General features: G+C 41.0%; 1 protein-coding gene across 4 annotated transcripts in view; it reads left to right on the top strand.

Moving 5' to 3' along the window:
- The first annotated feature begins 3,510 nt into the window (after nucleotides 1-3,510).
- Hepacam2 (HEPACAM family member 2) overlaps nucleotides 3,511-27,200 on the top strand; it is a 39,635-nt gene continuing 15,945 nt past the window's right edge. For 2 of the 4 annotated variants that reach the window (XM_021627525.2, XM_021627524.2), the window contains exons 1-4: nucleotides 3,511-3,647; nucleotides 10,666-11,019; nucleotides 14,897-15,181; nucleotides 24,614-24,910. In XM_021627525.2, coding sequence (XP_021483200.1) covers nucleotides 3,569-3,647; nucleotides 10,666-11,019; nucleotides 14,897-15,181; nucleotides 24,614-24,910 — 1,015 coding nt within the window. In that variant the 5' untranslated portion in view covers nucleotides 3,511-3,568. The remainder of the gene's footprint in view (nucleotides 3,648-10,665; nucleotides 11,020-14,896; nucleotides 15,182-24,613; nucleotides 24,911-27,200) is intronic. The other 2 variants (XM_060374006.1, XM_060374005.1) reach the window with 2 other exon arrangements.

Below are 27,200 nucleotides of genomic sequence, written 5' to 3'. Positions count from 1 at the left end.
AGGCTTCAACTTCCAGCCTCTGTCAGCTACCCTAGGCCTAGAATGTTTTCAGCCTCTGAGACTTAATACTGAATAAGATCACTCTTTCTAGTTCTTTTTGAACTCTAGCTGGCAAGTTCAACTAAGCTGTTCTGTCTCAAAACACCTCTCCAAGCTGGTTCAAATGGGTTTCTCTCAGCTCATCACTGAACTGCTCTGCTTGGAAAAGCTGCCTCTGAACTCCACGAACTGAACTAAACAAACTCCACTGCTCTTGAGAGCAGACTGCCTTCAACTGCATGGCCCCGAACTGTCTGGACTCCCAAACTCTACTGTATTCCTGTACTCTCCTCCTCTCTACTCTCTCCCTCTGTGCTGCCCTTCAGCTTCTCTTTCCTCTCTGTGCTTGTGAGGGTTGGATGCATCCTATCTCTGACTCATTCTGTCAAATCTTTCTCTAATGTGTCACTTTGTCTGGCCTTCATTTAAACGCTGTGTTTGGGATTAAAGGTGTGCACTAAATTCTAGCCAGAGGGATTAAAAGGGTGCCTTGTCTATATTCCAGCTAGAGGGACTAAGGGTATGTCTCTCTTCCAGCCTTAGGATGTGATTCCTTGCCAGAGCAGCCATGTTACTGGATTAAAATTCCTCTACTTTATGTTGAGGGGCGATTCATAACCAGTACTTTTAATCTACACTAGTTTAACGCTGAGGATAAAAATAAAACACAGGCCCTCTGGGAGGCAGCTGACATCAACCTGAGTGTGCAGAGGCTTGGATGCTAACACAGGAATCTGCATTTGCAGATGCCTATTCTAGTGGTCTGCTCTTCCTGCAGGTGTATGTCTCTTCAGGATCAAATGACATCACAATGTTGATTAGAATGGTAAATGCTTCCCTTTCCCAGTTCATCTTAGAGTCAACTGTTCATGTCATCTTCAGTATTTCACCAACTCTCCCCTATTGCTTGTCATACTGTAAATACTTCTATTAAGGGATCTGTATTAAAGACTGCATCCACTTGAAATGCATGTAGTAGATGTTCACGGTGTAAAACAAAACCAGCACAAATAATTTAAATGAACTAAGCAGTAAGCCATGTGTGATTGGCAAGATCAGAAAGCACCAATCCCCACCTCTCCGTTCTCCGTGTGTGTGTGCGTGTGTGTCTCCCACCATGTCTCTCTCTTTCACACACACACACACACACACACACTCCCAGTGACCCCTTATATTCCTGGGAACGCAATCATTATGGACAAAAGTGGTTTTAGGTTATTCGTTTTTAATGCAGCTGTAACTCAGATCAGTGATGATATAGGACCTTTTTTTACAGAAACAGCTGGTAGATTATCAACTGTCCTCTGAAATACTGAAACAACCCACCCCCCAGCCCCAGACAAGATCACATTATATAACCCAGGCTGGCCTCAAACTCAGAGATCCACTTGCCTCTGCCTCTGAGAGATACCATGTGTCTTGGAGAATTTTCTTCCACTGAGAAAAACTCTTTGGAACCATTTTTAAGAATTTTGTCAGTTTGGCAGCACTTTAAGTTAAATTTGCTTATATTGCTTCAATGTAAACATCCTGGATTCACAAATACTCTCAGAAGCAGTTATATTTACCATTGTACCACTAGAGGGCGCGTGGTCCAGGTATACAGTTCTTATTCAAATCACACATGTACTGCAAAAATTTTAATGTATGTAATAACAGAAAAAAAAAAGAGCACAAGAATGGTTCATTCTGGTATTTAAATTCATATTAAAACACACATTATTTCCTTGGGTCATAACTGGATATTTTAATATAAAATGAGGAAAATTCTGGAATATATGCAAGTCCCTTAAACGCTGTGCATTTGACACTAGGAAAACCCCACTATACTGCCTTTTGTAGTTTCCCACATTTTGTCAAAGATCCTGGAGCCCTCATAATGAACCATCCTTTGGTTTGACACTGCGAAGACCTTATTTATAGGAACAGCTTGTGTTAAGACTGATCTAAATGGGATAAGGGAGCTTATGCAATATGCTGAAGTCCTGTGGGTTTTTTTCCAATTGGATATGGCGCTGTCTGGTATGAAAACTTGCGTGAGTTCCTTAAGGATTCATTAAGGAGCACACAACTTAGGCTAAACAGCGCAAAAGGGTTTATTTGGGGAAAAGCATGATACGAAAAAAATGAGAATTATGCATGAATGCCGACTGTCAGTGGCTAAGACTGTGGCTGTGGTCAAGGATCTGAAAAGGAAAATACACATCGAAGAAAGTAAACTGAAGTAAATGTGGTTAACAGTACAACAGATATATGTGGGAGATTTAGAGAGTGTGGGGAAACTTGCAGTCACTGCCAGGGGTTGGGGATGCTTTTGACGTATGTCCGGAGTACTGAGCATTGTCAAGCAGCTGACCTGTATAAAGGACTTGGGTTTCCCAACAGTGATGTCTTCCCCTTTAAACACTTTCTCAAAAGGTCGGGAGCCTTGATGCAAAGAGTATTTCCAAAGTTGGTTTCAAGAATAACAATTGTTCCTTTTTTTTTATTTTTTTAAAGCATTTGAACAACAGTCTTCATTTTTGAGAGTTAAAATAAAAATGCATGCCATTCTTTCCCTCTCATCCCTGAATTTCTTCAGTGGAACATCTCTGTTGAAAATTACTTATGTTGGGAATTCTACTGGTTTTAAGTCAAATTTTTCTGTATTTGTTTCATTTCATGCAGAAAGCTTGGGCCAAAGCCTTTTTACAAACAATAACTCACTGGTAACTTACCAAAATAACAAATTTCTCAGACCACCTACTTCCGTGGCCATGAAGGAGCTAGCTAGAACAATGTAACCAGAACACACAGGCAACATTTTGATGGGTTACTGGTTCACTTCCTCTAAACTTCAGCTGCGAGAACCCAGGCTCAGGTATTGTCCGTTGCCATATGCTTTACATTATAATTATGTACAATGCATGAGTGGCCTCACTTGGAAACATATTGATGATTTGTTTTAAAAATTAAGATGAACCCATAGGTCCAGTAAAACTGTCACAGCCACTTGTAATAGAAAATATAACACGAAAAAAAATACATTTTAAACATATTCTAGTGTTCTGTTTTGGTTCTGTGGTACAGCCTTTACATGATAATTAGTAACTCCATGAAGATGAATAGCCTCATAGCAAATTCATGAAGTACTTCAATTTTCATAGAAAGTACATTTTTTCCAAATTTCAAAAAAAAAGCATAATTTTTCATGATAGGAAACCAGATCTGGGTTTTATTTATCATGAGGTCACCCAAAGAGATTGTCTTCCTCCTTCTGATTCTGAACAACTCAGTATAATTCATAAAGCCATACTGAAAAATTACTGCGAATCACTAAGAAACTATTCTGAAAGCCACAGCCCTGTGTTCCTGCAAAGCATATAACAGGTGTCCCTGTGTCCTTTGTATACACATTCATTCTGTATTCAAATCACAGAAGCAAGAGGCAGGCTAGGGTCTGTTACCTCACTGCTAATTTCCCTAGCAAATAAACCAGCAGCTGCTGGTCCATGAACCAACTTGCCACTGAGAACAGGGCGCCGTCTGCATGGGACAGGATGCTTTTATGGAGCTCCTCAGCAGCATGGTTGAGATCTTTCTTTGCAAAACATACCTTCTTCTCATAGGTAAGGTCCTGCATGAGCTGGCTTTTGGGTATTTGGAGTTTGGGTTGTGGGGTTTTGTTGGTTTTCTTTGTGGTTTATTTTTTGTAGGCATGAGGTAAATATTTGCTTTGGGCTGTAGATTTTCTCAGATAATTGAAGGACAGGTCAGAACCTTTTAACAGTAACATACTGTTCCAGCAAAGAAGCAGGAACATGTAGGAGAAATGAGGTTCAAGAAATGATTCCTTTTGTCTCCTTGGAGCAACAGCTATTGTCAGCGGGACTCACTAAGAAAGTTAAGGCAGTATAAAAAGCTCTGAGCCTTCCCAGGGCTTACCAATAGGCTTAATAATCTTTAACAGTGAGAGTTTTAATTAGAAAATATTCTAATAGTGCATTAAATTACAATACAGAACGAAATTCAAAACAATTCATAGTAGTGGCTTTCTTTTAATTTAAGATATTGCTTAAATTAAACATAGTATACAAACTGTTGGTTCTTCTTTAATATAAATGTTGGAAAATGTGGAAAATGTGAAGTTCTAGCTAAACTGACAAGTGAGAGAAATGTATTCAAAAGGAACAATGCTCCAAAATGCCTTTAGCTTTTCTCTTTGTCAATGACTAGTCCTATAATTTTTTTTTGCTGTATCTTAATATTTTTCTCTCATACTCTTTTGTCATAGGGTTTGCCCACACCACACACACACACACACACACACACACACACACACACACACCTAGTATCACCACATGCTTTTATCCGGCAATATATTTTTTTCACCAAGTATCCCATTTTCCATCCTTTCTATTTTAGGTCTTAAAAGTCAGGTTAGTTTCTTGTTTTGTTTACATTTGTCAGATGGAAGTTTAAAGAGAGCTTTATTCTTTAAAAAATAACTTAGATTTATAAACCAATTTGAGCTTTGGACTTTGGGGGGGGGTGTAAAGCCTTCCTTTCACTAATATTTTTTGTTAGTTCTCATTATAAACACGGTTACTATTCACATTTGTGTGTGGTGCATATAAAGCTGCCTGACATAAAACTGCCATCTCTAAATGTCTGTTTCTCATAACTGCTCTGGTCTTATATACCATATAGCTATACTATCAAATTCAAACCTGTAATAGGGTCTGTGTTCTAAAATCCTTATAAAAACATCTGTGACCATAATTTCAACATCATTTTTAGCTTTTAGGTGACCCTATGTTGGTTTCTTGTTGTTGTTTGCTTGGTTTATTTTTTGTTGTTGTTTTGTTTTCTGTTTTTAAACAATGGAACTGCTAGCTTTTCACAAATAATGTTTTGGTGACTGGCCTTAAGAATTCGGGGATGAATTCAGTTGAGAAATTTGACTAAAATAAAATTAAAATGTACTTGCGATTTCATTCAAGTTCAGAAAAAAAAGTTTTTATTATAGCCCTCCTTACAGATTTCCCTCCTTACAGAAATTCACTTTCCCTGAAGGCTGTGAGTCATGAAGGTCGGGAGGAATATGCAAGTCCTTTTGCTTTTGAAGTACTCAGTAGTCTTTGTGCCTTTAAAACATTTTAAAACTAAGCTCCAACTGTATGGTTAAATAGTCTAGTCAAAATACAGATTCATAATCTTTATTTTTTTTTCTAACGATGCAAGAGTTTGTTTTCAGTCAACAATACCTATGTTATGTTTGCTAATACTGTGTGTGCTAATGGGGAAATAAATACCAACTATTTTGAGCTGCCACAGAGGTCACTTTGTAAAACCTAATGTTTGCATTCAATACAGTGAGACTGCTCGAAGGAGTCCTTTGTTGCTGGAACATGGATAATTTTTTTACAGTGTACTTTCAAGTAGTCCTTAAGTATATATCTTCTTCATAGGTACTGTTGTTATGTATCTGAAGAAGTCTCTAAAGTGAAGTTATTGCTGTAATTTTGTGTGGCAGATTATAAATAGTATTTTCAATACTTCTCTCAGTTGCCGTCAGTGCCTTTAAGACAGAATGTCTTAACAGTTCTCTTCTTCTCAGGAAGTACTGGTCAATCTAGTAAAACCAAAATTCTCATTTATGTGCAGATATTTGCTATATCAAAAGAAAATTAAAATTCTACTAATATTTCTATCATTTTCTTTCTTGAAGTTTATCTGCTCATATAGAGAGAGGCTGTAGAAATCTTCGGTCTTTTATGTTTTCTCATGCAACTAGAAAAGCAGTTAAAAATTTTCAACATGAACCTCATTTTTCTAAATTAGTAAAGCACTGTATTTGAAAGCATAGGTTTGTTACATTTATAGAAAAAAAAACCCACATCAATAGAAAGAATGTGTACTTGTAAACTGCACAGGAAACATACTGTTACCTGTTTACTCTGTGAATCTCACAATGGTTGCATCATATCAGTGGATTCAGGATTTTCCTAATTGGAAGATTTTGGTTGATAAATAAGGAAACTCATTCCTTACTGACACTTGTTGCCTTTAAGTCGTCCAATAAAAATAATATAGGCACTGGGGAGTTAAAGCCCATGCCTTTAACCCTAACACTTTGAAGGCAGAGGCAAGTATATCTCTGTGGTTTCTAGGCCAGTCTGGTCTACATACCATCCAGAATCTCGTAGCGAGAGCCTGTTTCTAGTAATAAAATAATATACATGTTAATAATTAATAATAATGACACAGGCAATCTGCAGGCAAACCACTAGCATAGCAGCTGCACCGTCTCTCTCTATGATGTGCATTTAAGAAACGACTCTCACGTATTTGGTAAAGAATTTTTCATTTTGTATTAAAGCACTGAATCTATTCAGAAACATCTTTGGCAATACATTATTTAAAACAGTAATATATGGTTCATTCTCTTAAATAGCCAAATGAACTGGTATTCTTCACTTATATGGTGAATGAAAATGCCAAATAAATGTTGTTGCTTTCACTCAACATGTCCACCTCTGACCCCTGCATTCAGGAGGCCGAGGAAAGACAACCCTGAGTGCCAGGCCAGCAAAAACAGTTTAGTGAGGTCCAAAACAGTTTTTTTTGTTGTTGTTTTTTTGTTTGTTTGTTTGTTTTAGTAAGGTAGTTTATTTATTTGGGGGGGGGGGAGGTTGTCAGAGGATTGCTTTTTAGACAGGGTCTCACTGTGTAGCCCTGGCTGGCTTTGAACTTACCATGTGGGTCACAAACTGGTCTCCATAGCTCAGAGATTCACCTGTCTCTTTCTTCCAAGTGCTGGGATTCAAGTTTTGTGTCTCTACCTCAGATCAACTAAAGTAACTTCACTTGTCCCCAGACTGCAGTTACTTGTGTTATGTTTAGTGTCTTTTGAAATCCAGTCTTCTCCTCATGGCTTACTTAGGGTCTCTAAGTTATCCTGCTCACAGCTGAGCGCCAACATGTGAATCAAGATTCAAAAGTTCGTAACCTTTCCAGTGCCAGTGCCAGCCATAGTAGTGCAGTGCCTGGCATTTCCAGCACAGTAACAAAATCTCAGCCAATCCTCTCCAACCACAATTGCACAGGCTAAATTGTAGAAAAACAGGAGAGCAAGAACCTCTTCAACCAAACGAGAAAAAGCCAATGGACTAAGATTATATCCAGGCTTCATACATCCCCATCTCCGTCTAGAGGGGACTCCTCGGGTAAGCTGAGAAATGTCGTCAACGCCCCAGTGAACCGCTGACAAAGCCGATCCATGCCAGAGGCAACCACCTCTCTCTCTCTCTCTCTCTGTCGGCAGCCATGCAGCTCTTCCCAGTGCATTCCCAAGGCGATGGTGTGATTCCCGCCGTGCCCCCTTGATTGCTTGGTAACAAACACGGAATTGCCAATTTGTTAGAGCACATCCAGGGATTGACAACTTAATAGGTGGACTAAATGGTGAGACCCGCTACTTCAAAGTCCTTTGAACCCTTCCTCTTGAAGTGTAAGTAGTGGCTGATCCGGGAGGTGAATCGGAGATCAGGGAGAGCCTACAGGCTCCATCTCGTCTTACCCTCTTTTCACACACAGGACAGTGAGCAGAGACTTAAAATGGCTTGCTTACCTAAAACCACATTTACTGATTGACCACTGTTTTAAGACAAGCGTGTGTCCTTTGCTAAGACTTCACACTTCCAACTTTAACAAAATGTCAAAGAAAATTGTCTCTCTGCAAGTTTAGAAAATGTACGTGCGTGATCCTGATGATCTTGATTTCAGGGCAATTTGCCAGAATTACTGGTGAAATAGTTTCAAGGGAGTCTAGGACGGGAAATGAACCCTGACACATGGCTAGTAGATATTTTCATATACAGTCAAGAAAAAAAAAATAATGAAAGAAGATAGCAACACCATGCAGTAAGAGCTGTGTTTTTCATACCTTAAGACAGAAATAATGAACTAAAAGCTAGCCTTTGTGTTCTGCTTATCGAGAAAGCCTGTGTCTCTAGTTTCAGTTAAAGGCACAGAGGTGCATTTTTATCTGGTAAGAGAGCACACATCCGAAGAGGAATCTACCTTTACTCCAGGCACCACCCACAGCCCAGTGTAACTGTCAGCCTGTTGGAGCTTTTCCCATCTCCCAGCCTCTGCCCCACGTATCTGAGACATCCCTAGCTTGCTCACCATCGTCCTCATTTTCTTCCCACAATTTCCCCACAGATTCCACTGCTCTTTGGCTCCAAGCAACGCGACTCGTTAGATATTCCAGCGCCCACTTCCCTCTTTTATTTTTAATCTCTCAATTTAGGAAAACTCCAGACCTAACGTTCTGGCTGCACTTGTCTGTGCAGACACAAAGCATGCACCTGGTAACACGAGTGAACTAACGAGAAAGGGCAGTGTATGTTTATCCCGGGTACATGTCAGGGGCCCGGGAGCCCAACTGCACCGCGTGGCTAGCTTTCCACTCCGGGAAGATGGAACTTAGTGCTGGCGGAACTTGACTCCTCGCGCGGGATAGGAACGTGCTTGAGCTTCTCCCTGGAAATCACCGCGGAAGACAAACAGACCTTTGTGCCTCTTCCTTCTTTGTTCCAGCTGCCTTCCATAAGTTCATTTAGTGGAGGCTTAAAACTCCCACAGTTCCTGGAAACGATGAAAATGGAAAGCATCTGGGTGTCTCCTTTCACCTGCATCTGTCCCTCTCTGCTCCACCGTTTCTGTTTCTGGTGGATTCACACCCAGCGCCTACAAACTGAATTTCATATGATACATTTCTCTCGTGGTCTTTTCCACGGGGTTCCTCAGACATCTATGCTTGCTGGTTTAACCTTCTGCGCCATTCTTTTTAAAAATTGTTTTAAAATTTATTTGTGTGTGTGCGCGCCCGCGCCCGTGCCACCTACTGTGTGCGAGTGGGTCAGGGGTGGAGGAGGGAGTTAGTTCTCTTTTTCTACCGCGTGAGTCTTGGGGATTGAACCCAGGTTGTCAGGCTTGGTGGCGGGTAGCTTTGCTCGCTGGTCCATCTCACGGACCCTGTGCCATTGTTTCTTCTCTTGGTGTTCAAAGTAGTCTACATATAAATTCCACACCTGAGCCTCTTGTTACAAATGTTCCTTCTGACGGTGATTTTATACCAACACGCACTCATGAATGAAATGAGGCAAGGAGCTTTCTGTTAGAGTTCTAAAAATACAGTATCCAGAAATGACCTTTTTCCGTTACAAATGGTAAATATATATAAATATATGCTATTATTATTATTATTATTATTATTATTATTATTATTATTATTATATTGGGACATCTGCAGGTCCCACAAGCTAATAAACAACATGAAAACAGAAGATATCACCTTAGCACTGAGTTCACAACTCGGGCACTGTTACGGAGAGCTTCATGCCTCACACCTACGCAGGCCTCTAATCGTACCCTAACTACCTTTAATAATGGAAACACCATCACTATATCCATTCAGCACCACCTCTTGGATGTCCAATAGGCACCCCAAAATGAGCCTGCCCTGAACTGACGTTGGATTTCCACACACCACCCCCAAAACTAACAATTCTCTGCCTCGGCCCCGTGGCTTATCTACTGGTTGCGGCTCCATTATTCCAGATGATTTAAATGAAGACGTTCTTCGTCATTGCCCTGTATGCCATATCCCCACCCCACCCCACCCCAGAGTGCAGTAGCTGACGCTTTTAGGTAGCACCAGCCATCTCGCTCACAAACCCGTGGCTCCGTACAACCCATACCTCCTGCCTTGCTTTGTTGCAGACGAGTCCCAAGATACCTCGCTGCTCCTGCTCTCTCTCTCTCTGTTCGGTCCGTTCTCATCCCAGCTGGCATGAGATAAAGAAACCATTAGAAAAGTCATGTCCCTCCTCTGATAGCAAACCTACAGTTGCATTTCCATTTCACATAGAGTAAAACTGCCCAGGACTCCCATGATCCCATTTGTCCTGGCTACCGAGGACCTCACCTCTCTCTCTGCTTCTTCTCCTCCACTCTGTTCTGTTCGAGCCTGCCCTTGCTGCTCCTCAAACACCAATCAGAGTTCTCTGTAGACAAGGGATGATTGGTGCTGTGTAGTTTACTGTCACCTTTACTAGATTACTCAGACTTGGTGTGTTTTTGACCAAAGGGGGGGAACTCCTCCCCCCCAAAAAAACCAAAGTGTAATATTAAGCTATTTCAGAAGGCTTTGAAGAAGAAATTTCTTTCAGGGGAGCAACCCCTTAATATTTCAGAAATTGCATAGTTTCACCAGGATATGACATTGACATAATCTAATTTCAAATGTGTTTAATGGTTTTATTGGACTTTAGAGCTCATAATCTTTCTCACTTCTTCTTTCCCTATCATTCCTCGGTGGCCATACCTAATAACTTCTGCTTCTCGTTTTTTGCCTTTAGAGAAGTCATGCAGCCAGCATAGGCACTGGGCGGAGACTTTCAAATGCAGAAGGTTTCAGAGACAAATATTTACCTCTACCTGTAACTGCTACTAGGATAGCCAGTCCTGAGAAGCCTTCTTCTTTGAAAGGGATTGCCATCGACTGACTTCTGCCAGCTGCGCTTCTGTATCATGAAATGTGGCTCAGACTACTCACAGTTTTCCTTCCCTTTGTAGCAGGTTCTTGCTTGGGGCTGAAGGTGACCGTGCCATCACACACTGTCCATGGCATCAGGGGACAGGCCCTCTACCTCCCTGTGCACTATGGCTTCCACACGCCAGCTTCTGACATCCAGATCATATGGCTGTTTGAAAGATCCCACACAATGCCCAAATACTTGCTAGGCTCGGTCAATAAGTCCGTGGTCCCCGATCTGGAGTACCAGCACAAGTTCACCATGGTTCCACCCAATGCTTCTCTGCTCATCAACCCACTGCAGTTTGCTGATGAGGGCAACTACATCGTGAAGGTCAACATCCAGGGGAACGGAACTCTCTCCTCAAGTCAGAAGATCCAAGTCACTGTTGATGGTGAGTCCTTGGTGGCAGTATGCAGGAGGCTGGGTCGGCTCAGCAGGGGCTGAGAACACCAAGCTTCCCGGGCTTTCTGGTCCTGGCTCTTGCAACTCCGAGTGAATTAATTAATCCTCAAAGCCCCCTGCCCAGTGTCATTATCTAACTTGTACAGCTTTCTGAGATTTAATTATATGTGTGTATAAGGGAGGTGCCCAGTGCACAGCGTGTGTGTGTGTGTGTGTGTGTGTGTGTGTTATAGGACTTATATAAAGTTGCCTGAAAAAAAAGTAAGATAAGGACATTTTTATTTTCTCATGTGTATGCTATATATACTGGAAAGGTCCCTATTTTTAATCACATGAAGAGTTTTAATTGGTACAATGTTTAAGGGAAGATGAGCCAGGGACTTTATGTAATTACAATAAAGGCTTTGGGGACTGTTCCCTGGGGAAGAGTGGAGTTAGCTAATTTCTGGGCATTTGTTTTTTTTCTTACTAAGATTTATAAAGTGGCACACTGCGAATATACTATGCACAAAATTCATGTTATTTTTCGGTCTAATCATTTGACAACGTATCTATTTTTAGTAAATATTAAATTGATTCTATTACTTCCTCGGGCCAAGGCTTTGCATACATCACTGGCCATCCTGTCTTCTCATGATGTACCCTTAGTCTGCAAGGAAACCATGCTGGCCGACCTTAAAAATAGATTCTAGCTGCTTTCATGCAACTTTACCACTGTCTTGCTCACACCTGTAACTGTATTCTAAACCGTTGTAATTGCTTTCTCCCGAGTTTCTCTGCTTCTGCATTCTCCAGCAAATGCCTGTCACGGCTATCTCATTCAAAATGGGAGTCAGAGTACCAACAATGACATTCAGGGCCCAGCATGCCCAGAACCTAGCTGACCACTTTCTTCATTTCTGTTCGTTATACTCTCTATTCTGCTCATACTTGCTTCTCCTTGAACAGGACAAATACTCTCATATCTCAGGGCCTTTGTTCTCATTCTTCACTCTATGTAGACAGCTTTTATCCCAAATATCATTTTCTTTATTTCTTTTAGGCATCATCTCAATTGTAATGTCTGGGAAAGATTTCCTGGCCACTCTACACTCTATATCTTCACCCGAAACAACACACACACACACACACACACACACACACACACACACACACTTCACTGTCTTTAATTCTGCTTTTCTCTTTGTTCCTTGAACTTGCCATCACCTGTCAATAGAACCTGTATTTAATTTTTATTGTTTTTCTTCTATGACTGGAACATGAGGTCTGTGGGACAAAGGACGTTGTCGGTGTTCTTGATGCTTTCTTCTCAGTGTCAGAACTGTGCTGGCCGTAGCAGACTCCGTAACCCCTACAGAGTAAGGAGTCAGGCAAAAGATAGAAGAGGCTGCAGAGGACTGACAACACAGCTGGGGATCAGATGCCTGCAAAGCGATTGTAGGGAAAGCGAAGAAAGACCTAGCAGGCGTCTTTATAAAGTTCTCCTGCAACAGTTTTCCATACAGGTTATAACAGCCCTAACACTTGTATTGTGACTTTGGATTTGTTTAGGGAAATGAATCCAAAAAATGTAGTAAAGCTTTCATAGGTTTTAAGTATCGGAGCAGAACCTTGCCAAAAGGGCAGCCTCGGGTCTAAGTTGCATTGTTACAGACAAGTGTATGATATTGATGACTAGTCCAATGACCGGCTCTCCTCGTACAAGATGGTTACCAGGCTGCCTAGTTATCTCATACCACATATATTCCCACACACAGGTGTCTGGGACATGTTTCAACAATGAAACACATTCGTGTGTTTTTTTTCTTTTAAAAACATAATAACATACACAAGAGGCCATTGCAAACCCTTTGCTCTTGCCAGGGAAGACAAAGGATTGAATTAAATGAACAAACCAGTAGATGACATCCACCTTGAAAAAAGAATGTCACGTGTCCCCAAGTTATTCAGTTCCCTTCCAAGTTGCTTTCAAGCTCGTTTTTCCTTATCTTTCATTTGTTTCTAACTCCGCTGGGCTGGAGTAAATTAGGTCTGTTAGTGCCCTGATGCAGTTTCCATTCTTAAAAAAAAAAAAAAAAAAAAGTAACAATAATACAATAATACACGATACATTTGCCCCAGGAAGAAACATCAACCTCAACTGAACACTTGATGGGAAATCAAAGCCTAAAGTACTGGGTCCAATCATAGACTGCCTACCTCAGCCTCTCTGTGCTCCATCAGCTTACACACATGGAGACTATGAAATGTCTATCTCTCCAAAATGCAAGAAGAGAACAATGACAGGTGGAAAGGCCTCTTCTCTTTGCCAATGAAGGATGTATGAGTCTGAACAAATAACTGGTTTTTTTTAGATCTTTTATCTACTTATTTCTTTACTTATTTATCTGCTTATTTACATGTGTGCAGGTGTATGTGCTTCTGCACCCACTGCAGAGCACATGTGGAGGTCAGAGGACAACTTGCTGGAGCCATTTCATTTCTTCCACCAAGTGGGATCTGGAGAGCAAACTCAGGCTTGACAGAAAACGCCTTTACCATTGAGCCATCTCACTAGCCCACAAGGCACTGTTTTATCAAACAGAGTGAAAAATTCTAAAGACTGGTGACATTTGCTGAAATGATAGTGAACGCATATGTAATTACCAGCTTTTTTTTTCACTTTTTTGTTTGTTTTTGGAGACAAGGTTTCTCTGTGTAGCCCTGGCTATCCTAGAACTAGCTAGGTAGATGGGGCTGCTCTCAAACTCACAGAGATCTGCCTGCCTCTCTGCCTCCAAGTGCTAGAATTAAAGGCATGAGTGTGTGCCACCACTGCCCCAGTGTAATTACCAATCTTACGATGTCCTAGAGCTAAAAGTCAGTGAAGAAACATCTGTGTTTTCCTGTATTTATCCATTTGCCTACTGCATGCCATATTTATAAAATAAATAAAGCTAGTTTCTCATCTCTTGACTTTCTAACGAAAATGTCTGTTGGGGGGTCTGGAGAAATGGCTCAGTGGTTAAGATCACTGTCTGCTCTTCCAAAGGACCCAGGTTCAATTCCCAGAACCCACATGGCAGCTCACAACTGTCTGGAACTCCAGTCCAAGAGTCTGACACCCTCACACCAATGCACATAAAATAAAATTAAATAATTTTAAAAATATCTGTTGGATTTGTCTTTTATCTTTCAAGTGTAATAATATCATGCCCTACTATCAAATAGATTCAGCCTTGATTAAAATGCAGATATTGGCTTGTCAAAGAATGTGTTTGCATGCCATTCTCCAAAAATGTCCCTCCACATTTTCAAAAGTATTCCATACAGGAGCTATATAATTTAATTTTCAGATGATAGATAAAATTTTCAAGTTGCCACATCCTGCCTTGAGAGCTGATTTCGGTACATTACAACTCAAGAAAGGGAAATTACTGTATACATTTTGCCTGGGTGTGCAACTTCATAGAAGATAAGCATTTGCCTACCATTCATGAGGTTTGAGAGAGAGAGAGAGAGAGAGAGAGAGAGAGAGAGAGAGAGGCTTTGATGATAGAGAAACCGTGATGAATAGAAAAGTTAAACTCTGGACTTTCAAGCATTACTACATTATATAAAAAGCAAGTAGATTAATTGGCAATACTTGAAGAATAAGTTGTAAAATTTGCTTAGCTCTAACTGTATAAATATATTTCGTATTTTACCATTTTTAAATTTCTGTGAGCTTTTAATATCCCCTTTAACTATTACCCAAAATGTCTACATTTACAAATATTAAAATGTTGGAATCGTTTCCCCAGGACTCAATGTTGGAAAGGCTTCTTAGATTTCACCATGGCTCCATAGATGGAAAGAGATCACTTCCCTGTCTCTCGGTATTGCAGATCCTGTCATGAAGCCAGTGGTTCAGTCCCATCCTGCCTCAGGGGCTGTGGAGTATGTGGGCAACATCACCTTGACCTGCCAGGTGGAGGGAGGTACCAGGCTGGTTTACCAGTGGCGAAAAAATGGGAAACCTGTTTGCATCAGCTCCAGCCACTCCTTTTCTCCCCAAAACAACACCCTTTGGATTGTTCCAGTGACAAAGGAAGACATTGGGAACTACAGCTGCCTTGTGTCAAACCCTGTCAGTGAGATGGAAAGTGATATCATCATGCCCACCATATATTGTAAGTAACTTGTTTTCATTTTCCCTTATGTCTATAGTTATGGGAAGTTCTCACAGGCATAGGCAACATCGGAGCCAGATTCCATTTGGTCTTTAACAATATGGTAGCTCAGTACTTGCTACAGTCCCATCACCTATGACAGTGGTTCTCAGTCTCTGGGTTCCAAAAGGGTCATCTAAGACCATTGAAAAACACAGATATTTACATTATGGATCATAACAGAAACAAAATTACAGTTATCAAGTAGAGACAAACGTAAGTTTGTGGCTGGGGGTCACCACAACATGAGGAACTGTATGAAAGAGTCATGGCATTAGGAAGGTTGAGAACCACGGATCTTGGCATTGTCTGGTCAGGAAATAGATCTACTCACACAACCTTATATTTTGAAAAGAAAGAAACAACCTTTTTTACCTTTTTTTTTTTTTTTTGGAGGTCAAGTTGGGACATTAAGGAGAGGGCATTCAGAGTGAATCTGTGCAAATCCAGTAGCACAAAGAGATGCTGACTCATTCATCTTGCAGAAGGAAGTGGAAAAGATGAGGACCCTGGAGTAGGTGCTGCATGGAAAAGGAGAATTCCTGAGTTAGGTGTGGGAATGGGCCCTGAAGGACAGGTGTTCCCTAGGCCCATTTCTCCCCACCACTTCTACACATGATCCCAGCCACAGGCCAACAGTCTGACAGAAGGGTTCAGGACGCATCCTAGCCAGAGCAACCTTTTGTTGTTGTTGTTGATAGAATAAAAATTTATATAATATAAAACTGGGTAAATGTGGATAGATAATAATTAAATCAGTGATTCATTCATGTTATATCTTAAAGATCCCAATGTTTTAATTTTTATTCTTCATAATATATTATATTTAATTTAATATGACATCATCATCATTATTTTATTTCTATCTTACAAATTTTATTTATATTGATGTAATGACACAACAAGGAAGTTTTTCAGTCCATTAATTATACATATTTATAAAATTAGGGATATAACTATAATATACATTAATGATGTTCAACCACTTTTTATTTACTCACTACTTTTTAAAAATTATTTTACTATTTATTTATTTACGGTTGCAATTTATTCTTTTTGTATCCCCACTGCAGCCCCCTCCCTCGATTACCCTCCAATCCCACCCATTCTTCCTTTTCTCCCCTTATGCCCCTCCCTCAGTCCACTGACAGGGTAGGTCTTCTTCACCTTCTATCTGACCTTAGCCTATCAGGTCTCATCAGGACTGGCTGCATCATTATCCTCTATGGCCTAGCAAGGCTGCATCCCCGAGGGGGAGGTGATCAAAGAGTCTGTCACTGACCTCATGTCAGAGACAGCCTCAGCTTCCCTAGGGAACCCACTAGGGAAACTGAGCAGCCTATGGTCTACATCTAAGCAGGGGGTCTAGATCCTCTCCTTGTATAGTCCTTGCAGGGGGCCCAGGTTTTTTGGCTCTGTTGGTCTACTTGTGGAGCTCCTATCCTCTCCAGGTCTTTCTATCTCCCCCTTCTTTCATAAGATTCCCTGCACTCTGCCCAAAGTTTGGCTATGAATCTCAGCATCTGCTTCGATACTCTGATGGGTAGAGTCTTTCAGAGGCCCTCTGTGATAGGCTCCTCTCCTGTTCCTTGCCTTCTCCTACTTCCGATGTCTATCCTGTTTACCCTTCTGAATGAAGATTAAGCCTCTTCCCTATGGTCCTCCTTGTTGTTTAGCTTCTTTAGAACTAATAGATTTTAGTATGTTTATCATATATTATATAGCCAATATCCACTTATAAGTGAGTATATACCATATGTGTCTTTCTACTTCTAGGTTACCTCACTCAGGATCTTTTCTAGTTCCATCCATTTGCCTGAAAATGTCATGATTTCCTTGTTTTTAATTGCTGCGTAGTATTCCATTGTGTAAATGTACCAAGACTTCTGTATCCATTCTTCAGATGAGGGACGTCTAGATTGTGTCCAGATTCTGGCTATTATGAATAAAGCTGCTGTGAACATAGTTGAGCAAATGTCCATATTGTATGGTTGAACGCCAGAGCAATCTTAAGTGTTTCCCCAAACACATCACTAGTTACTTCTGAATTTCATTCCCTTCAATCATTTTCATTGTTGACATCGAATCTCACATACAAATAGAATTTATCATGTAACCTTCACAACCGCAAACAAGGGCCCTCCTTTTAAAAAAATTATAGTATTTTCTAATCACTATACAGCCATAGCACTGTAATACGTTTAAATTTTATTCTTTTGTGTGTTTGTTTAGAGCATGTATGTGCATGTGTGTGTTCCCATCAGTGGGCATGTATACATACATGTGTGTTGGTGAATGTCTTTGCATGTGTCTGTGTTTATGTTTAGGTGTGCATATGCCACAGTGTGCCTGTGGAAGTCAGAGCACAGCTTTCTTTTTTAAATTTATTCACTTTACATCCCAATCATAGCACCCTCCCTCATCTCCTCCCGGTCCCACCCTCCCTCTGTCTTCCCCTCAACCTTTCCTTTATTCCTCAGAAAGGGGGAGCCCTCCTCCCTTACCAACTGACCCCAGCCTATCAAGTCTTATCAGGATTGCCTGCATCCTCTTCCTCTGTGGCCTGGCAAGACTATCTTGCCAGGGGGAAGTGATCCAAGAGCAGACTACAGAGTCCATGTCAGAGATAGCCTTTGCTCCCCTTACTAGGGAACCCCCATGGAGACTGAACTGCCTATGGGCTACATCTGAGCAGGGAGTCTAGTTCCTCTTCATGCATGGTCCTTGATTGGTGCGTCAGTCTCCTTAGCCTCCCCTGGGCTCAGATTTGTTGGCTCTGTTGCTCTCCTTGTGGAGCTCCTGTCCCCTCCGGGTCCTTCTATCTCCCAACTCTTCCATAACCCCCCTCATGCTCTGCCCACAGTCAAACTTTGGACAGAGGATAACTTTCAAGAGTCAGTTCTCTCTTTCCACCACGTAGGACCTGGGAGATGAAAATAAAATTGTCAGGCTTGAAAGAACGCTGCTTCCCCAACTGCATCATCTCCCCTGTCCTCTGATTTGCTTACTTCTGTACACAAAGTCTAACGTAACACAGAGTTTGTCAACTGCTTAGAACAGTGACATCTGGGGACTAAGTAACTTTGCTGCCGACTGTCCTGGACACTCTGGGGTATTCAAAAGCTGCCCTGTCCTCTAGCCGTGTGCGTAGCAGCAACTAAGTCTGTCTCCGAGCATTGCCAAGTGACCTCTGGGCCTGGGGCATTCCTTCTCAGCTGAAAGCCTACCTCTGTGGGAAGCCTTAGTGTAAGGCTGCAAGAGCAGCCACGCTGAGAAGAAAAGTGAGATGTGGCAAAGGAAAACGTGTCATCTCCACCGCGGCATGAGAGGAAAGCTTTCATCTTCTAACAGGAGAACCGAGCCTGGCACATATATCTACTCACTCAGCAAATACATCTTCATAATAGTGGAAGAGGCACTAAGCCTTGCATTTAGAGCTTTCAAGTTAGACAGGGGTAGTGAAAAATGGGGTTGGTGATGACCCATGTGACCTAGTCCTCTGGTCTTTCTGGGCCTCATTTATAAAATGGAGATATTTGAAATTTACTTCACTGTATTGCTTAGATTAAATGAGGTGTTGTCCGAAAAAATAGGCAAGCATTCACTAAAGGGAAGATGGCTCGTTATCAACATATCTGTCATTACCTGCTCCATATGTGGCCAGCTACTTTCTTCTCTAGAATGCTGGCAGAGTCCTCTCAAGGACCTGTGTCAAAAAAAATGATCATCTTTAAAGAAATGCACCAGCATATGAATAAAATGTAATCATGTGGTCTTCTGCAACCACATAATGCTTAAAACAAAACTGAGTGCAGGCACCGAGGCGGGGAAGGGAGCTGCTGGGGCCAGAAGGAGAGATGAATGATACAAAATTTCAGCTGAAGGAAAGAGAATTACTGGAGCTTGAAGCTGGACACAGGCCCTGCTTTGACAAAAGAGAGCCTATACGTAATAAAATACATGGAGTAAAACACCCTGGATATCATAGAAATGTGTAACAAGAAGCATAAGATAGCATAGTAAGGACTGCGGAGTCATGGGCCAGGATTCAAATCCTGGGTTGGCATTCTTATCTCTCGGCACATCACTTTGTTCATTCACTGAATGATGATCCTGGAAACCTAGTTCATGTAGCAATTGTGGGGACTGAACTGTCGCTCTATGTAAAGCGATAGAACACTTGGCTGGCCCATAGCAAGCACTGTAGAATGGTCTGTCAGCCTTTCAAATTCTGCTACTATCCCATGTGAACACAAAGACTGGAAATACTGCTTCTTGCTAAAAAGAAAAGGCTCCTTTCATAAAGTGACATTTGAGTGAATGTGTCACAGTGACTATGGTTGAGCAAATGGGGAGGTCTGGAAACCCATCACATGCACACAAGGCAACAGGAGTCCAGACACAAAGAGGAAGTAAAAGTATTTCTCAAAGACTAAAATAAATTGCTGTTGACATTATGGTTAGCTTTGTTTGCTTGCTCATTTGTTTTAGAGACAGAGTCTTCCTCTATATCCCAGGCTGACCTGGTATTAAATATGTATCCCAGGCTCCAGTTCAGGGCAACTCCCCGGGTCAGCCTTCTGGTTACTGAGATCTCCAGCATGGACCATGATGCCTGACTTGCGTTTAATCATGGCAAATTATTTTTGTAGCTGAATTCATAGCTATAGTTTGCGAGGTTTTAAGCCATCTTTTCAGATGGCATTGTGAGACTGATCTGTCTGCCTCTGAGGCAAAGGTAACAGACTGACAGAAAGCATAAGCTATGGCCATGCTGCACAACTGGTGCCGAATTGTAGCGAAGACTCAGAACCAGCGCAGCCCATTTATATGTGAGGGTTTTTTGCTATGCAAGTTATTACGACGTGAGTTAAAACTTTAAACACAAGTAGCACAAACATAAGCGTGTGAGCTATTTAAACATAGTGAAAAGAAAATGTGAATAGACAAACTGAATCAAAAGTAAGCATGTCACCAGGACTGGCTTGGTTGGCAGTTATCCACATATGACCTAGAAACACAACGTAGACCCATCCTCGGTTTCTCTTTCTGACACTACTTCAGCCGTGCCTTATTACTTTCTTTCCCCCCTTCATTTTCTTGGGGTTTAGAAAACAAGGTTTACATAACATAAAGGTTTGTCGCTGATCTTCTATTGATGTGACATCGAGGTGTTTGCGGTTTTCTCACTCCGAGTACAGTGGAAATATTTTCCTTGTCTAGTGCTCCATTTGTATGTAGTTACTCTCCTTCTCCTTCCAACATTATCTCCTACTGAAAGGCCCATCTGTCCCGGCCAGTTCCCACCTCCTCAGTGTCACTAAGAAATTCAATTCTCTCTGCAAAGACAGCATCCTTTACTATCTGCCTCTGGCTCTCACGGCATTAGGTCTTCCTTGACTTTTCTCCACTCATAAGTACCAGTATGACAAACTCTCCTAAGAACTCCATGTAACTTAAGCATCTTTAATTGTATAGGACAATACTTGACACAGTTAGGAACTCAGTTTAACGTCACTAACCTGGAATAGATTATTTTGTCCATATAATGCTTCAGATCCCGCGTTCGCTTCATGGCTCTGTGGTCAGGCAAAGGTCAATAATCAAGTAACTGTCTTATTGTAAGAGTCTCCCACGCATGTCCACATCATAATTTACAAGTCTATTAAAAGTAATCAATAGAATACTGTTTTCATTGTTTCCATGACATTTTCTTCATGCAAATTATTTTTGTTGTCAAAAAAAGTTGCAGCGACACCTATCAAGATTGATTGTATATTCATTGGGTCATGACATCATAATCTGGTATTAGACTCAGTGGAAAACAATACCAAGTGGAAAAGTCAGCAAATACCTACTTGTAGTTTACAAAATGTAAATGCCTTCTAACCCCAGCTGTAAATAATAACCCAATAACCACTACATTTCATGTGAAGCGCATGGAAGTGCAGCAGGGGGTGCTCTAAGTGGTAAAAACTAAGGGGAAAAGGGGTCGTTTACTGTAAATACTTACCATCTGCTCCCTCGCAGGGTGGCAAGCCGCGTCATGGTGGAAACTTAGGTACTGCTCCCACCCAGTCATACATTGTTAAAGAGGGCAGATGATATGTGATTCTACAAGTCATTTAGTAAACAGCCATCCCTGAGGCAGCGTGCATTTCCATTGAGAGTGTTCTGCCAAAGGCAAGACAGTGAACCACAATCCAAAGCCAAATGGAATTATCCATCTGCTTTTATCCGTATCCGATCCTACTGTAGTTGAGCCACTCCAAATGTCTCCTATAAGCCCGCCCGTTCCCTTGCCTTGAGAGATGTGCTATGCTCCACCTCAAAATAGAAGAAGAATGTGTAAATAATAAACAAGTAGGTCTTTTAAAATGTGTTTTAAATAGAAGGATGGCCAGTCTGAAGTGCTGAAGTGTTGACCAGCACAGAAAAAAAAAATCATAGACTAGTTAGAGAATATAACATAAAGAGTTTGTGTAGTGTGAGATGATGTTGTATACCTGTGTGTGTTTATGTGTGTAAGAGGAAGAAAATGAGGCAAAGAGACAGAGGCAGATAGACAAACCGATGGAAATACAGGCAGAGACACAGACACAGGGAAGGGGGCTGAGGGAGGAACAGAAGAAGTGGGAAAAAGAAGGTGTAAGAGAAGAATGGAAAAGAGGGATACGTAACTAGAAGAAGACATGATTATACAGATGTCGGGCCTCTCGGAAACTTACAGGTAACTTTCCATCTCTAGTTTACCACTCTCTTGCAATGAGCATGCATTTCTTTTTCTATAATCCTATAAAACACACATTTACTAAAATCTTATCAGAAGTAATGAATTCAAATGCCTCAAAGTATTAATTTTCCGGAACTGAAAGAAATGCCAACAGGCGGGATGCATAGAAGGGTTGAGAGGTGTGGAACCGACTGCAGAGCCAGGAACAGCACATGTAAGACAGTGAGAGAAGATGACACCAGTTATAAAAGCCAACACATAAGGAAGGAGCACAATCAACAGACACACAAGGAGAGAACAGAGCTACAAAATCAGAGTCTCTTCTTTCAAAGGACATTTCACTTAAAACTGCTTATTTTTATTAAGATACTAGCCTTACGCACCAAACATGGCTCTGAACATGGGCTTCCTCTGTAGAGTCACCCCGCCCTCCAAGATTAGAGAAACGCTGCCTGTGGGAATACTCAAATATGTTGCAAGATCCCAAGGCAGCTCCACAGGGGGGTTCCTTCCTGAGCTGTGCAGAACATCAGCACACTCTGAAAGGCACACAGCCATTCATGTGTGAGATCCGATATGCAGCAACTTGCTTTTATAGGCAGGCGCTATCAACCCTGGAGGCCAGTGGGTTCTGTTGTGTTTGGTGTTATAGGTGATCCAAGCAGGCTTACATTTTACATATGTTGGGTAATATACAAATACTGCACCATTATCTAGAGCAGACTTGAGCATGCACAGATTATGTATCTTGACTGGGTCCTGGAACCAATTGCTCAGGATACCAAGGACTGATTAAGCTGGCTTCTAGACTTTCTTTCTGATAGTAGTTTTGCTCGTGTAAACATAGTCAGATCACGCTGCGTGGACACTTCACATTTTCCCATGACCTTAAAAAACCATGTTCTATAGCTAAATGTAATCTATAAAGTGGTGTCCCTAGTTTCTGTTTGAAATTTGCCTTCAAAATGGCAGATGGATCAGAAAATGATGGCATAATGGAGAATCACTCTGGAAACTGACAAAGAACTATGTAACGTAAAGAATTTTGTCAAAATTTCAAAGGCATAAATAATTTTGGCAGTCAGCTAATCCATATTTTGATATTAAAAGGCAAAGAGATCCCAAAAGTTTAAGTAACTTCTAAAGAACACGTTAATTCATGATTGACAAAAATGTGTCACCCTAAAACCTAGTCCCTATATAATTACACATTTAGAGAGTTATTGGTGGCTTTTAAAAAGAAAATTAAAACACTGTGCACTTTATCTAGTTTGTAAATTCCTTGACAGTGTGATTTGTCTCTCATGCACTAAATATATGATAACTTTTATAATTACTTTATTCCCCCTTTTCTTTTTTCTTTATTCCCTTCCTGCCTCCAACTTCTCCCACGCACCTCCTTGATTGCTTTCAAATTCATGGTCTTTTTTAAAATTATTGTCACAAATATATGCATATATTCCTAAATATGTAAGTACAAATAATTTTATACTTGTCTCTTTAACATTTGTTAATTAAATGGTTATTTGAGTAATCACATAATTATAAGACAATAATTATACGATGAGACACAAAGACAATACTGTTAAGCCAACAATATTCTGACATAGAAAAATTATGTAGCACAAACCTTATTGATTTAAGCATCTCAATATAGCTGACTCTTAACCATGTGACTATGGGGTAGTACATTTTAAAATATTATGATGAGAATAACAACATCTGTCCCGTGACGTTTCTTTCAAGATTAAATGCAGCCTCTATGTCTAACCAAATAAAGTCCCATGGCAAGTGTCTAATTAATGAAAAGTGAGTAAAGCCATGCCCCAAAAGGCTTTAAAAAAAAGGAGAAATTTTGTATCTGGGAAATATTTTTAATGTTAACCTTATTCTCGACAAGAAGCTACAGGGATTGTCACAGATGTGGAAGTATGGAAAAACGCAGCCAAATAGCCAGAGTTGACTAACTTTTTGATTTTCCAATGAATATCTGTTAATGACACAGATGTGTCATTGTGCACACCTGTGCACACGTGTGTGTGTGCATGTGTGTGTATTCCCAATGGAATCCGAGGCTTAAAAGGATGTCTTAATCTGTTAGAATCTTAAGAAAATATGAACCACCCCCTACCTATTTGCAGTAATCTGTGTTCCCTCTAAAACTCTGCCTTCAAAAAATATTTGCATAACCTGGCACTGAGGAGAAACACAGACACTTCTCAAAGTATGATTGCGGAGAAGAAAATAGTTTTTATGCGTCGTAAAAGTATTTTCAAGTGTGGTTCCTAGTCCAGAAAGACTGAGGTTGCCTAGCAACAGCGTGCATTTATCAACAGGGCACTGAAAAGCTAAGCCCCGCACTGAGAACGGCAGTGCCCGCCTGTAAACTGCACACTGAGGTTTCTGGCTCTAACTATTACAATTATGTTCAATCAAGCAATTTCCACTCCTGTGAATCTCATCACTAATTGGGAGTTTGACTGAGGGCCTATTTGCTCAAGTCTACGTGAAGACTCTTAAAGACAGCAAGCGGAGACTAAGCTCTTCAAACCCTGCAGCTGTGCTGGGACTGTTTGAGTGACCTACGCCCTCCATCTGTTTTTTTTGTTTTTTTTCTCTCTCTCTCTCTCTCTCTCTCTCTCTCTTTTGCTTTACTGCAGATGGACCTTATGGACTTCAGGTTAATTCTGATAAGGGGCTAAAAGTAGGAGAAGTGTTCACTGTTGACCTGGGAGAAGCCGTCCTCTTTGACTGTTCAGCTGATTCCTATCCCCCCAACACCTACTCCTGGATCCGGCGGTCTGACAATACAACCCACGTCATCAAGCACGGGCCTCGGTTAGAAGTTGCCTCTGAGAAAGTGGCCCAGAAGACTACTGACTATGTGTGCTGTGCTTACAACAATATAACGGGGAAACAAGATGAAACTCGTTTCACCATCATCATCACTTCCATAGGTAAGTGTGTGAAAGGACGAGCCTTTCTAAAGCATAAAGGCATGCTAGCCTCGCTTTCCCAAACGCCTGCAGAGAATATGATTGATTGCGCTCTTGTTAATGGTCTCTTTTATCGCTTAGCTAAGCCAGGGATTTTGAGGCTCGAAGAATGACAACTCAAAACAAAGTGGAGAGAAATTCAAATGCCAGCTATGAAGAAAGAGTCAGTAAATTGCTCCTAAATGCATGTTACTGCTTTGCAGATTTTACCAGCAGGAGTATAAAAGGAATTATATTGATCGTTTAAGAGTTTATGTGTACAGTCACACATAAACAGTTAAGTTAGGCTAGAAGAACAAATACACATTAGTTGGGATTCTTGTTTTCCACTTTTTCCACTCACTCCTTGGTCTTCATTGGTTCCTCTTTTTTTTTTTTAACCCTCTGCTTCTGAAGTGAATAAAAGAATTTATCAGGAGCCTCATCAGCTTGGAAAAAACTTTCATAATTCTGTATTTTGCATCCCCTAAAAGATGCATCTTTCAAATGTCATGGCCCAAAAGGTTAGGAGTTGTCGACTCATTGGAAATAGGAGAAAACGAGAAGTAGGATAGGAGTCTACTATAGAGGGCCTCTGAAAGACTCTACATAGCAGTGTATCAAAGCAGATGCTGAGACTCAAACTTTGGGCAGAGTGCAGGGAATCATATGAAAGAAGAGAGAGTTAGTAAGACCTGGAGAGAACAAGAGCTCCACAAGGACCAAATATATCTGGGCACAGGGGCTTATTTGAGACTGATTCTCCAGTCAGGGACCCTGCATAGATATAACCTAAAACCCCTGCTTGGATATAACCCATGGCAGGTCAGTATCCAAGTGGTAACCCTAGTAAGGGGAACAGAGACTGTCTCTGTCATGAACTCTATGGCTAGCTCCTTGACCTTCCTAGCCCCCTGTGGGAGGAGCAGCCTAGCTAGGCCACAGAGGAGGACATTGCAGCCAGTCCTGATGAGAACTGATAAGCTAGGATCAGATGGAAGCGGAGGAGGACCTCCCCTATCAGTGGACTTAAAGATGGGCAAGAACGAGATGAGGAAGGGAGGGTGGGATTGAGAGGGAATGAGGAAAGGGGCTACAGCTGGGACACGAAGGAAATAAACTGTAATTAATACAAAAAAATAAAAAATTATAATTAAAAAAAAGAGCCATTGCCTATTAGGGACAGGTAGCAGACTCCCATACCATCAGCTTCTCCGTGGACCATGATTCTGTTCTCTGGTGTGATTTCCTGTACACCTTCACTCATCCCCATAGAGTCTTGTAACACTGGCCATCTTACATCCTTCTCTTCAAAGCTCTAAGGCTTGTATACCAGCTGCCTCTCTCAGAAACTCTAAAATCCAAAGAAAAGTTCAAATTAACAAAACCGAACCATTTTCTTCTCCTCCCCATACCTATTCTGTCTATACTCTCCTGATTGTTAAGTGACTTTCCCTAGACTCTACCAGCCTAGCAGAAAACTAAATGTCACCTCAAACTCTTTCCTGTATTTACACCCAGTACCACACTCAAGCACTAAATTCTGTCTATTCTACAGTTCTAGCTCCCAAATCGCCTATCTTCATTGCTTTCTTCTACTTTCTCTTTGCCTTCCTTTTTATCACCCTGTCTCCTTTCCTCCTTCACTCTTTCCTTTTTTAAATATTCCATTATTATCTGTATCTTTGCATACAGAAAAAGAGACAAACCAGATCTAACTTGAGAAAAAAAAATCCCACAAGTTTGACTAGGAAGCAATGATTTAGATGATTGTGTTGGTGAAGGAAAGAAAGTACAAGACAGAACAACCATGAATCGACTTCTGTTCCATGTCATTATTTCTGGTGCCTAGAATAAGAATACAGAAGCTTAAAATACAGAAGCTTAGTATATTATATTCAATAAAGAAAGCAAGGATAAACTACCTGTTTATACAGGGCTTTTTTTTTAATCCTTACGTTAAAACTTGCCATTTACAGCTATTTAGCTTCTTGTATCAAAATCACATAAACAGTTTGCTTTTTAAAAATGTAGTTTCTCTCTGGAGAAATGGCACAGCAGTTAAGAGCACTGGCTGTTCTTCCAGAGGACCTGGGTGTAATTCCCAACTGTTTAATGGCAGCTCACTACTGTCTGTAACTCCTGTTCCAGGGGACCTGGCATCATCACACAGAAATATGTGTAGACAAAACACCAATAGAGATAAAATTAAAATAAAGAAAAACCATGTGGCGGTGTGATACAGCTTTAATCCCAGAACTCAGGAGGCAGA

This window comes from Meriones unguiculatus, chromosome 21 (assembly GCF_030254825.1).
Source record: "Meriones unguiculatus strain TT.TT164.6M chromosome 21, Bangor_MerUng_6.1, whole genome shotgun sequence".
In the NCBI taxonomy this organism is placed as follows: Eukaryota; Metazoa; Chordata; class Mammalia; order Rodentia; family Muridae; genus Meriones; species Meriones unguiculatus.
Note: the sequence above shows the minus strand (reverse complement) of the source record. Positions and strands in the feature narration are given on the sequence as shown.